This window comes from Chiloscyllium plagiosum, unplaced genomic scaffold (assembly GCF_037043375.1).
Source record: "Chiloscyllium plagiosum isolate Xiang-an unplaced genomic scaffold, Cpla_swu_hap1 HiC_scaffold_45, whole genome shotgun sequence".
In the NCBI taxonomy this organism is placed as follows: domain Eukaryota; kingdom Metazoa; phylum Chordata; class Chondrichthyes; order Orectolobiformes; family Hemiscylliidae; genus Chiloscyllium; species Chiloscyllium plagiosum.
In genome coordinates this window covers 4,139,876-4,152,363 of record NW_028270183.1, presented here as the reverse complement: position 1 = coordinate 4,152,363, position 12,488 = coordinate 4,139,876, and the positions used below count along the sequence as shown (strand labels likewise).

At 47.2% G+C, this 12,488-nt stretch overlaps 1 protein-coding gene across 1 annotated transcript in view; it reads right to left on the bottom strand.

Annotated features, from left to right (window-relative positions):
• Positions 1 to 12,488, bottom strand: part of LOC122552295 (ras-specific guanine nucleotide-releasing factor RalGPS1-like) — an 83,215-nt gene extending 70,727 nt beyond the window's left edge. The window contains exons 1-2 of the mRNA XM_087983172.1: positions 12,438 to 12,488; positions 7,519 to 7,623 (exon numbers count right to left, since the gene is read on the bottom strand). Of these exons, the coding sequence (XP_087839298.1) occupies positions 7,519 to 7,623; positions 12,438 to 12,488 (156 nt within the window). The remainder of the gene's footprint in view (positions 1 to 7,518; positions 7,624 to 12,437) is intronic.

Here is a 12,488-nt window from a genome sequence, read left to right as displayed (position 1 = left end):
AAGGTGGTCAGAATACCTGTAGGGTATTCTCTAACCTCGGTGCCTGTCATTGGAACTTCCATCGTTAACATTCCCAAGGTCTGGTCCGAGCATGGAAAAGAAAGAAACTGGATAAAAGGTCTTACCAGACTGTATTTCCCATCTGGGGTCAGTAATACTTCCATTTCAGTCAGAAGGTCATGGGTTCAAGCCCCACCACAGGACACAAATACAAGGTGTGATCAGTGCAGTAACATGTCTTCAGGAGCTTATTAAGGCTCCTGTGCTAACATTCAAAGAAATAGAGGCACTTTGTTTTGTAAAGAGGTGGTTTTTGGTGGGGGGAGGGGCAAAGAGGTGAGAGGATGTGTGCACATGCATTGTGGCGATGTTCTCTGGCCTATATTAAAATAGTGATGGATAAAGATAGACCAGGTCTAAAAGTTGAAGTTCTAAATCGGAGAAAGGCCAACTTTGACGGTATTAGGCAAGAATTTTCAAAAGCTGATTGGGGGCAGATGTTCGCAGGTAAAGGGACAGCTGGAAAATGGGAAGCCTTCAGAAATGAGATAACAAGAGTCCAGAGAAAGTATATTCCTGTCAGGGTGAAAGGGAAGGCTTGTAGGTATAGGGACTGCTGGATGACTAAAGAAATTGAGAGTTTGGTTAAGAAAAAGAAGGAAGCATATGTCAGGTATGATTCGGAGATGCCGATGTTGGACTGGGGTGTACAAAGTTAAAAATCACACAACACCAGGTTATAGTCCAACAGGTTTAATTGAAGGCACTAGCTTTCGGAGCACTGTTCCTTCATCAGGTGGTAGTGGAGGGCTCGATCGTAACAGAATTTATAGCAAAAATTTACAGTGTGATGTAACTGAAATTATACATTGAAAAATTGATTGTTAGAATAGTTTCATTTCTTTCATGTGTAAATCACAAAACCTTTTTTTTAAAGTTGCATTCGGGTTAGCTGTTAACAATGGTGATAGCTAGACAATATGTTGAAGGTGTTAGCCCCCTGTGTTCTCTGTCTATGACCTGATGTTTGGATTGATTCTAATCTAAAAAGTGAGATAACAGAGTTTTACATAAATTCATGCAGTTTTTGCGCAAAGTACAATGTAACCCTGCAAGTACAAATTCACCCACAAAATATATGTGTGCATGTGGGTCTTTGTCTGTGTGTGAGAGTGTGTGGGGTGGGGGCTGAGAGTATGAGAAAGTGTGTGTGTGTGTGTGTGTGTGTGTGTGTGTAGTGAGTGCAGAGTGTCTTAAGTCTGTGAGGGGGTGCATGTGTGGGAGTGTATGTGTCTATAAGGGTGTGTGTGGGTGTCTGTGTGTACCTGTGTCCGTGTGTATGTGAGAGTGTGTGTGTGTGTGTGTGTAGTGCAATGGTGATCACCTGTAATGTGACATGAACCCAAGGTCCCAGTTGAGGCCCTCCCTATGGGTACTGAACTTAGCTATCAGCCTCTGCTCGCCCACTTTCCTCTGCTGCCTGTCCCGAAGTCCGCTTTGGAGGATGGTCACCCGAAGGTCCGAGGCTGAATGTCCTGGACCACTGAAGTGTTCATGGTAAAAACAATGACTGCAGATGCTGGAAACCAGATTCTGGATCAATGGTGCTGGAAGAACACAGCAGTTCGGGCAAAAGCCCTTCATCAGGAATAAAGGCAGAGAGCCTGAAGCGTGGAGAGATAAGCCGGGGGAGGGTGGGGGTGGGGAGAGAGTAGCATAGAGTACAATAGGTTAGTGGGGGAGGAGATGAAGGTGATAGGTTGGGGGTGGGGGGAGGGGGGAGTGGATAGGTGGAAAAGGAGATAGGCAGGTAGGACAAGTCCGGACAAGTCATGGGGACAGTGCTGAGCTGGAAGTTTGGAACTAGGGTGAGGTGGGGGAAGGGGAAATGAGGAAACTGTTGAAGTCCACATTGATGCCCTGGGGTTGAAGTGTTCCGAGGCAGAAGATGAGGCGTTCTTCCTCCAGGCGTCTGGTGGCGAGGGAGCGGCGGTGAAGGAGGCCCAGCACCTCCATGTCCTCGGCAGAGTGGGAGGGGGGAGTTGAAATTTTGGGCCACAGGGCGGGTGCGGGTGTCCCGGAGATGTTCCCTAAAGCGCCCTGCTAGGAGGCGCCCAGTCTCCCCAATGTAGAGGAGACCACATCGGGAGCAACGGATACAATAAATGATATTAGTGGATGTGCAGGTAAAATTTTGATGGATATGGAAAGCTCCTTTATGGCCTTGGATGGAGGTGAGGGAGGAGGTGTGGGCACAGGTTTTACAGTTCCTGCGGTGGCAGGGGAAAGTGCCAGGATGGGAGGGTGGGTCGTAGGGGGGCGTGGACCTGACCAGGTAGTCACAGAGGGAACGGTCTTTGCGGAAGGCGGAAAGGGGTGGGGAGGGAGATATATCCCTGGTGGTGGGGTCTGTTTGGAGGTGGCGGAAATGTCGGCGGATGATTTGGTTTATGCGGAGGTTGGTAGGGTGGAAGGTGAGCACCAGGGGCGTTCTGTCCTTGTTACGGTTGGAGGGGTGGGGTCTGAGGGCAGAGGTGCAGGATGTGGACGAGATGCGTTGGAGGGCATCTTTAACCACGTGGGAAGGGAAATTGCAGTCTCTAAAGAAGGAGGCCATCTGGTGTGTTCTATGGTGGAACTGGTCCTCCTGGGAGCAGATACGGTGGAGGCGGAGGAATTGGGAATACGGGATGGCATTTTTGCAAGAGGTATGGTGGGAAGAGGTGTAATCCAGGTAGCTGTGGGAGTCGGTGGGTTTGTAAAAAATGTCAGTGTCAAGTCAGTCGTCACTGATGGAGATGGAGAGGTCCAGGAAGGGGAGGGAGGTGTCAGAGATGGTCCAGGTAAATTTAAGGTCAGGGTGGAATGTGTTCGTGAAGTCGATGAATTGCTCAACCTCATCGCAGGAGCACGAGGTGGCGCCAATGCAGTCAGCAATGTGACGGAGGAAGAGCTGGGGAGTGATGCCGGTGTAATTACGCAAGATCAACTGCTCTACGTAGTCAACAAAGAGACAGGCATAGCTGGGGCCCATACGTGTGCCCATAGCTACCCCTTTGGTCTAGAGGAAGTGGGAGGATTCAAAGGAGAAATTGTTAAGGGTGAGGACCAGTTCGGCCAAACGAATGAGAGTGTCGGTGGAGGGGTACTGTTGGGGACGTCTGGAGAGGAATAAACGGAGGGCTTGGAGGCCCTGGTCATGGCGGATGGAGGTGTAGAGGGATTGGATATCCATGGTGAAGATGAGGCGTTGGGGGCCGGGGAAACGGAAGTCTTGGAGGAGGTGGAGGGCGTGGGTGGTGTCTCGAACGTATGTGGGGAGTTCGTGTTCCCCAACTGGGAGGGAATCCTCCTGTCTGTTGATTGTTGTGTGGTGTTGTGCGATTGTTGTCCAACCAACATTGTGCACCAGGTACATTGATGACATTTTCTTCCTCTGGACCCATGGTGAGGAGTCACTGATAAAACTACACAGTGACATCAACAAGTTTCATCCCACCATCAAACTCACCATGGACTACTCTCGACTATTTGTCTTATTCTTGGACACGTGCGTCTCCATCAAGGATGGACACCTCAGCACCACACTCTACCGCAAACCCACAGACAACCTCACAATGCTACACTTCTCCAGCTTCCACCCAAAACATATTAAAACAGCCATTCCCTATGGACAAGCCCTACACGTACACCGGATCTGCTCAGATAAGGAGGGACGTGACGGACACCTGGAAGTACTCAGGGATCCCCTCACAAGAACGGGGTACGATGCCCAACTCATCGACCGCCAGTTCTGACGTGCCACAGCAAGGAACCGTAATGACCTCCTCAGGAGACAGACACGTGCTGCAACTGACAGGGCACCCTTCGTTGTTCAGTATTTCCCAGGAGCTGAAAAACTACGCCATGTTCCTCGTGACCTGCAACACATTATCAATGAGGATGAGCACCTCACCCAGACCTTCCCCACACCTCCACTACTTGCCTTTAAACAACCACCAAACCTCAAACAGATCGTTGTTCGTAGCAAACTGCCCGGCTCTCAGGACAACTCCATACAACCCTGTCACGGTGGACGCTGCAAGACATGTCAGAATGTGGACATAGATGTGGGGACACCTCCCACCTTGTACATGGCAGGTACTCATGGTGACTCAGCCAACGTTGTCTATCTTATACGTTGCAGGCAGGGATGCCCTGAGGCATGGTACATTGGGGAAACCGAGCAAAGGCTACGACAACGGATGAATGGGCACCGCACAACAATCAACAGACAGGAGGGTTCCCTCCCAGTTGGGGAACACTTCAGTGGTCCAGGACATTCAGCCTCGGACCTTCGGGTGACCATCCTCCAAGGTGGACTTCGGGACAGGCAGCAGCGAAAAGTGGCTGAGCAGAGGCTGATAGCTAGGTTCAGTACCCATCGGGAGGGCCTCAACCGGGACCTTGGGTTCATGTCACATTACAGGTGACCACCATTGCACTACACACACACACACACACAGATACTCCTACACACACACACACACACACACACAGGCACTTCTGTACACACATACACGTACACACAGATGCACACACAGACACCCACACACACCCTTATAGACACACACACTCCCACACATGCACCCCCTCACAGACTTAAGACACTCTGCACTCACTACACACACACATACATACATACACTTTCTCACACTCACAACCCCCAACCAAGACAGACAGACACACACACACACAGACAAAGACCCACATACACACATATATTTTGTGGGATGAATTTGTACTTGCAGGGTTACATTGTACTTTGCTCAAAAACTGCATGAATTTATGTAAAACTCTGTTATCTCACTTTTTAGATTAGAATCAATCTAAACATCAGGTCATAGACAGAGAACACAGGGGGCTAACACCTTCAACATATTGTCTAGCTATCACCATCGTGAACAGCTAACCCGAGAATGCAACTTTAAAAAACAGGGTTTTGTGATTTACACATGAAAGAAGTGAAACTATCACTGTATTCTAACAGATGAAAGGCTTAACAGACAATCAATTTTTCAATGTATAATTTCAGTTACCTCACACTGTAAATTTTTGCTATAAATTCTGTGTTTTAGGATTGAGCTCGCCACAATCACCTGATGATGGAGCGTCACTCCGAAAGCTAGTGCCTCCAATTAAACCTGTTGGACTATAACCTGGTGTTGTGTGATTTTTAACTATGTTGGGTATAGACAGGATCGATCGAGTGAATCCTTAGAAGAGTATAAAGAAAGTAGGAGTATACTTAAGAGGGAAATCAGGAGGGCAAAACGGGGACATGAGATAGCTTTGACAAATAGAGTTAAGGAGAATCTAAAGGGTTTTTACAAATACATTAAGACAAAAGAGTAACTCGGGAGAGAATAGGGCCCCTCAAAGATCAGCAAGGCAGCCTTTGTATGGAGCCACAGGAGATAGGGGAGATACTAAGAGTATTTTGCATCAGTATTTACGGTGGAAAAGGCCATGGAAGATATAGAATGTAGGGAAATAAATGGGGACATCTTGAAAAATGTCCATATTACAGAGGAGGAAGTGCTGGATGTCTTGAAATGCATAAAAGTGGATAAATTCCCCTTAGAATTCTGTGGGAAGCGAGGGAAGTGATTGCTGGGTCTCTTACTGAGATATTTGTATCATCAATAGTCACAGGTGAGGTGCCAGAAGACTGGAGGTTGGCTAACATAGTACCACTGTTTAAGAAGGGCAGTATAGACAAGCCAGGGAACTATAGACCAGTGAGCCTGACCTCGGTGGTGGGCAAGTTGTTGGAGGGAATCCTGAGTGACTGGATGTACACGTATTTGGAAAGGCAAGGACTGATTAGGAATAGTCAACATGGCTTTGTGCATGGGAAATCATGTCTCTCAAACGTGATTGAGTTTTTTGAAGAAGTAACAAAGAGGATTGATGAGGACAGAGCAGTAGATGTGATCTATATGGACTTCAGTAAGGCGTTCGACAAGGTTCCCAATGGGAGACTGATTAGCAAGGTTAGATCTCATGGAATACAGGGAGAACTAGCCATTTGGATACAGAACTGGCTCAAAGGTAGAAGACAGAGGGTGGTGGTGGAGGGTTGTTTTTCAGACTGGAGGCCTGTGACCAGTGGAGTGACACAAGGATCGGTGCTGGGTCCTCTACGTTTTGTCACTTACATAAATGATTTGGATGCGAGCATAAGAGGTACAGTTAGTAAGTTTGCAGATGACACCAAAATCGGAGGTGTAGTGGACAGCAAAGAGGGTTACCTCAGATTACAACAGGATCTTGATCAGATGGGCCAATGGGCTGAGAAGTGGCAGATGGAGTTTAATTCAGATAAAGGTGAGGTGCTACATTTTGGGAAAGCAAATCTTAGCAGGACTTATACACTTAATGGTAAGGTCCTAGGGAGTGTTGCTGAACAAAGAGACCTTGGAGTGCAGGTTCATATGTCCTTGAAAGTGGAGTCGCAGGTAGATAGGATAGTGAAGGTGGTGTTTGGTATGCTTTCCTTTATTGGTCAGAGTATTGAGTACAGGAGTTGGGAGGTCATGTTGCAGCTATACAGGACATTGGTTAGGCCACTGTTGGAATATTGCGTGCAATTCTGGTCTCCTCCCTATCGGAAAGATGTTCTGAAACTTTGAAAGGGTTCAGAAAAGATTTACAAGGATGTTGCCAGAGTTGGAGGATCTGAGCTATAGGGAGAGGCTGAACAGGCTGGGGCTGTTTTCCCTGGAGCGTCGGAGGCTGAGGGGTGACCTTATAGAGGTTTACAAAATTATGAGGGGCATGGATAGGATAAATAGGCAAAGTCTTTTCCCTGGGGCGGGGCCGTCCAGAGCTAGAGGGCATAGGTTTAGGGTGAGAGGGGAAAGATATAAAAGGGACCTAAGGGGCAACTTTTTCACACAGAGGGTGGTACGTGTATGGAATGAGCTGCCAGAGGAAGTGGTGGAGGCTGGTACAATTGCAACATTTAAGAGGCATTAGGATGGGTATATGAATAGGAAGGGTTTGGAGAGATATGGGCCGGGTGCTGGCAGGTGGGACTCGATTGGGTTGGGATATCTGGTCGGCTAGGACGGGTTAGACCGAAGGGTCCGTTTCCCTGCTGTACATCCAGCTACTGCACAGGCCTGCCTATGGGATCCTGCCACGTGCAAAGTGACTGCTGCATTTCTCAAAATTCCAGCAGTGAATAGTTCAGAGTTGTTGCAAAGGATGTTAAAGAGGTGTTAGCAAAATGCAAGCTCTTCCCTTGCAGCTCCCAGCTCAGCCAGAACAGAGAGCTGGGAGGAGAACTCATGAACTGCATTTCATCAAACCCAACGGTTTATTCCACCATATTTAATCTGAAGTTAAACTCCCTTTTCAATGCGACATTCCATGTCAGTGTGTCAATATACCTCACAATACTTTCTCTGTATTCGGCTATGGGCGCCGGAGGCTACAACAACAGACTGAGGCTGAGACACAACACATTCCTACCTCGTGGTCACAATCTGACTCCGTGTCACTGTGCAAGTCTTCGGTCATCTCCATAGCAACAGCTGGCAATCCTTCAACCTTGGGACACCCCAAGTGGGTCAAACTCTGTAAAAGATGGAATGGAAGTAATGAGCTTCAGGTTTCACCTTTGGAGAATGTATTTCATTAAATGAGCCATCAAATAGAGTAGGTATTGGAACAATTAAAGATTACAACCAACAACCTGACAATTCTAAGCATTTCCCTTTGATATTCCCACTCCCCTTGCCAAATATCAAAATAATTAATACAAAAAATTAAAATGGAAAACATTTACCTACATGTACCACTATTAGGGTAAAACACCCCAATGTATTCTGCAGCAGTGAGCCAGAGAAAGACACAAGGAGAAATGTTTTAAGGTGAATTCAAATGGAGAGAGACCGAGAGATGAAGGAGTGAGGTGGGGCAAAGCCAGAGTTTGGGGCCTCTGCAACTACTGATGGGGGATGGGGGATGGGGGGGGCAATGGAATTAGACAGGGGCAGAGGCTGGGGAAGGTTCTGGAGATGGGGAGGGGCAAGGCACATCTCACAGGTGCCTAATGCAATGATACTCAGTATTGGCTCACCCTCCTCCCAAACATTCAATGACAGCACAATTCACCAAACTCCCCTTTGGATGCCTCTGCTATCCCCCACCCACCCTTAATGGTCACAGCTTTAACAATCCACATTTATGCGATGGGGTTCCACAGAACCTTCTTCATATGTGTTCCAAAAGTGAATTACTTCTCCAAGTAAGCACTGGCCCTCAAATGTCTCATTTAATTAAAACTCCATCAAATTCTTTCAAGTTGAAGAGTCCCCTTCTCCTTGACTCTGTTGAATAAGTAAATTTAAGTTCCCACCAGTCACATCAGCAACAGCTGCACACAATTCCCAAAACAAGCTTTTAAAAGATTAACAGTAAGACACTATAATCCAAACATGAAATGTTGTAGATTGGGAGATATACCCTCAGCACCTAGACCTGGAAATTCTCAGGCCAGGCCAGTGCAGCCCCTGGTCAGTTCCAGGCCAGGCCAGTGCAGCCCCTGGTCAGTTCCAGGCCAGTGCAGCCCCTGGTCAGTTCCAGGCCAGGCCAGTGCAGCCCCTGGTCAGTTCCAGGCCAGGCCAGTGCAGCCCCTGGTCAGTTCCAGGCCAGGCCAGTGCAGTGCAGCCCCTGGTCAGTCCCAGGCCAGGCCAGTGCAGTGCAGCCCCTGGTCAGTCCCAGGCCAGGCCAGTGCAGCCCCTGGTCAGTCCCAGGCCAGGCCGGTGCAGCCCCTGGTCAGTCCCAGGGCAGGTTACCATTTGTAGGAAAACAGCAGCTTCGCGGGTTCATGTTTGAAGAGAGAGGCGCGGTCCCGCGCACACGCGCACCCGGCTGCTACCTGTCTGCGCACGCGCACCAATCGGGGTCGCGCCTCAGGTGAGCAATTAAAGGTGCGCGCCTGGAGAGAGCTCGTGTGAGTGAGACAGTGAGTCTGTCTTTCTTTATCTCTCTCTATCTATCTATATATCTCTCTGTGTGTGTCTCTCTCTCTTTCTCTTTCTCTTTGTGTGTCTTTCTGTCTCTCTCTCTATGTCTCTCTGCCTGTCTGTCTGTCTGAGATAAAGCCAGAGGAAAGAGATAAAACAACACCTGAGTCTATCACTGTCCCTCAACATCTCGCCTGAAGGTGGGACCAAACCCAACTGGAGTCTTTGGAAAATCAACACAGCTTCAAATCCAACAGTGAGAGGTCAAGCAGCAAAGGACAATGTCGAGTAGGGAGGGGAGCATCATCCAACTGACCAGGTTCTGGGTCAGCCTGAACCACACAGTCACAGAATCAGAGACTTCCTTTAACAAAGAAATAGGCCTTTCAGCCCACCTTGTCTATACTGGCTCTCCCAAAGAGCATTTATTTTATGCGCAGCGCATATTACCTCCCCAAAACAAAGCTCTAACAGATCAGTCAAACCTGATTCCTATTTCACCAAACTGTGTTGACTCTGCCCAATTATCTTCAACTTATCGAATTGCATTTACATAATGTTATTAATAATAGTTTTTAATATTTTTCCTGTGACAGATGTGAAGCTAACTGTCCTGTAATTCCTGCTTCCTAGTTCTTCTGTTTGATTAAAGATGTTAAATGCACAAACTTTCAATCTAATAGGACCTTGCCCAAATCCATGCACTGTTGAAAAATTAAGACCATAAATGATCTCGTGAGCTATATTGTAAGTTCCTAGATTGATGTCCATTAGGACCAGGTACCTTGTCAGCCACAGCTCCAACAACTTACCCAAAACCACTTCCCTGCTGATTTCCCTGAGTTCCTCCCACTCGTCCATTTCCTCATTTCTTTTGGGATTTTCTCCAGTTTTTTTTCATTAACTCGAGGAAAGTGGGCATTCACTTGGCGAGGTCAGTTACCTGTTTAATTCATCAGCTGTTTCCCTTATGTTCAGGTCATCGAGCTGTACAGCGTGGAAACAGACCCTTCTGTCCAACTCGTCCATGCCGACCAGATATCTTAACCTAATCTAGTCCTGTTTGCCAGCATTTTCCCCATTTCCCTCCAAACTCTTCCTACTCATGTCCCCATCAAGGTGCCTTTTAAATGTTGTAATTGTACCAGTCTCCACCACTTCCTCTGGCAGCTCATTCCACACCTGCACCACCCTCTGTGTGAAAAAGTTGTCCCTTAGGTCCCTTTTAAATCTTTCCCTTCACCCTAAACCTATGCTCTCTAGTTCTGGACTCCCACACACCAAGAAAGAGATTTTGTCTATTTACCCTATCCATGCGCCTCATAATTTTATAAACTTCTATAAGGTCACCCCTCAGCCTCTGACACTCCAGGGAAAACAGCCCCACCCTGTTCAGCCTCTCCCTGTAGCTCAAATCCACCAACCCTGGCAACATCCTTGTAAATCTTTTCTGAACCCTTCCAACTTTCACAACATCCTTCCTATAGTAGGGAGATCAGAATTACATGCAATATTCCAAAATTGTCTTCACATATGTCCTCTATACCTGCAACATGACCTCCCAACTCCTGTACACAATGGAATGACCAATAAAGGAAAGCATACCAAATGCCTTTTTCACTATCCTATCTACCTGTGACTCCACTTTCAAGGAGCTATGAACCTGCACTCCAAGGTCTCTTTGTTCAGCAACACTCCCCAGGACCTTACCATTAAGTGTATAAGTCCTGTCTTGATTTGCTTTTCCAAAATGCAGCACCTCACATTTATCTAAATTAAACTCCATCTGCCACTCCTCAGCCCATTGGCCCGTCTGGTCCAGATCCTGTTGTAATCTGAGGTAACCTTCTTCGCTGTCCACTACACCTCCAATTTTGGTGTCATCTGTAAACTTACTAACTGTATCTCTTATGCTCGCATCCAAATCATTTATATAAATGACGAAAAGTAGAGGGCCCAAAGTTTGTGCGAAGATTTGTAGCTCGGGTGCTCGTTGTTGTGGTTCTGTTCGCCGAGCTGGAAGTTTTTGTTGCAAACGTTTCGTCCCCTGGCTAGGCGCCATCATCAGTGCTTGGGAGCCTCCTGTGAAGCGCTTCTTTGATATTTCCTCCGGTGTTTATAGTGGCCTGTCCCTGCCGCTTCCGGTTGTCAGTTTCAGCTGTCCGCTGTAGGGATTGGTATATTGGGTCCTATTCATATACCCATCCAAATGCCTCTTAAATGTTGTAATTGTACCAGCCTCCACCACATCTTCTGGCAGCTCATTCCATACACGTACCACCCTCTGCGTGAAAAAGTTGCCCCTTAGATCTCTTTTATATATTTCCCCAAAACCTATGCCCTCTAGTTCTGGACTCCCCAACCCCAGGGAAAAGACTTTGTCTATTTATCCTATCCATGCCCCTCATAATTTTGTAAACCTCTATAAGGTCACCCCTCAGCCTCCGACGCTCCAGGGAAAACAGCCCCAGCCTGTTCAGCCTCTCCCTGTAGCTCAAATCCTCCAACCCTGGCAACATCCTTGTAAATCTTTTCTGAACCCTTTCAAGTTTCACAATATCTTTCCGATAGGAAGGAGATCAGAATTGCACACAATATTCCAACAGTGGCCTAACCAATGTCCTGTACAGCTGCAAACCGTGTCTTTGTGCAGTTGTGTTTTATGTCTTTTAGTTTGATGTGACCGTTAATGTTTCTAGTTAACTACAGACAGTGGGTCTGTCCTTTGGAATTTTTCTTGCACTTTGCAGTGTACCTATTGTGTGTTCTGAAATATATGTTTAATCGAATGGCTCCACATCTATGCTGACCTATATTTTACTGAAAATGTGTTGCTGGAAAAGCGCAGCAGGTCAGGCAGCATCCAAGGAACAGGAGAATCCACGTTTCGGGCATGAGCCCTTTTTCAGGAACGTCAATTCTCCTGCTCCTTGGGATGCTGCCTGACCTGCTGCGCTTTTCCAGCAACACATTTTCAGCTCTGATCTCCAGCGTCTGCAGTCCTCACTTTCTCCTGACCTATCTTTTAACCTAGTTTGCCAATTCACTTTAGCTTCTTTGTTTCACGCTGTTAAATGCCTTAACCGTTTCTCTATTCCTCAAACTGAGGGTAAAATTGAATTTTGGGACAGGGTGGGTTGGGGGGTGATGGCTGAGTGGTATTATCGCTAGTCCCTTAATCCAGAGACTAGCATGATGTTGTGGGACCTGGGTTCAAATCCCACTTGGGCAGATGGTGAAATTTGAATTCAATAAAAATAAAATTCAATCTTGTTATGGTTGCTGCTACCTGGGCCCCTAAAGTCGGAAATCATTAACTCATCCTCCCTCATTGTGTCACAGCAGATCTAGTTTAGCCTGCTTTCTGATTGGCTCCAGAATACTGTTCGAAGGAACTATCCCAAAAAACCATCTCGTTACCTGACGTTTCCAGTGACTATATCGGTAAAAATCTCCCATGATTATCGCCAT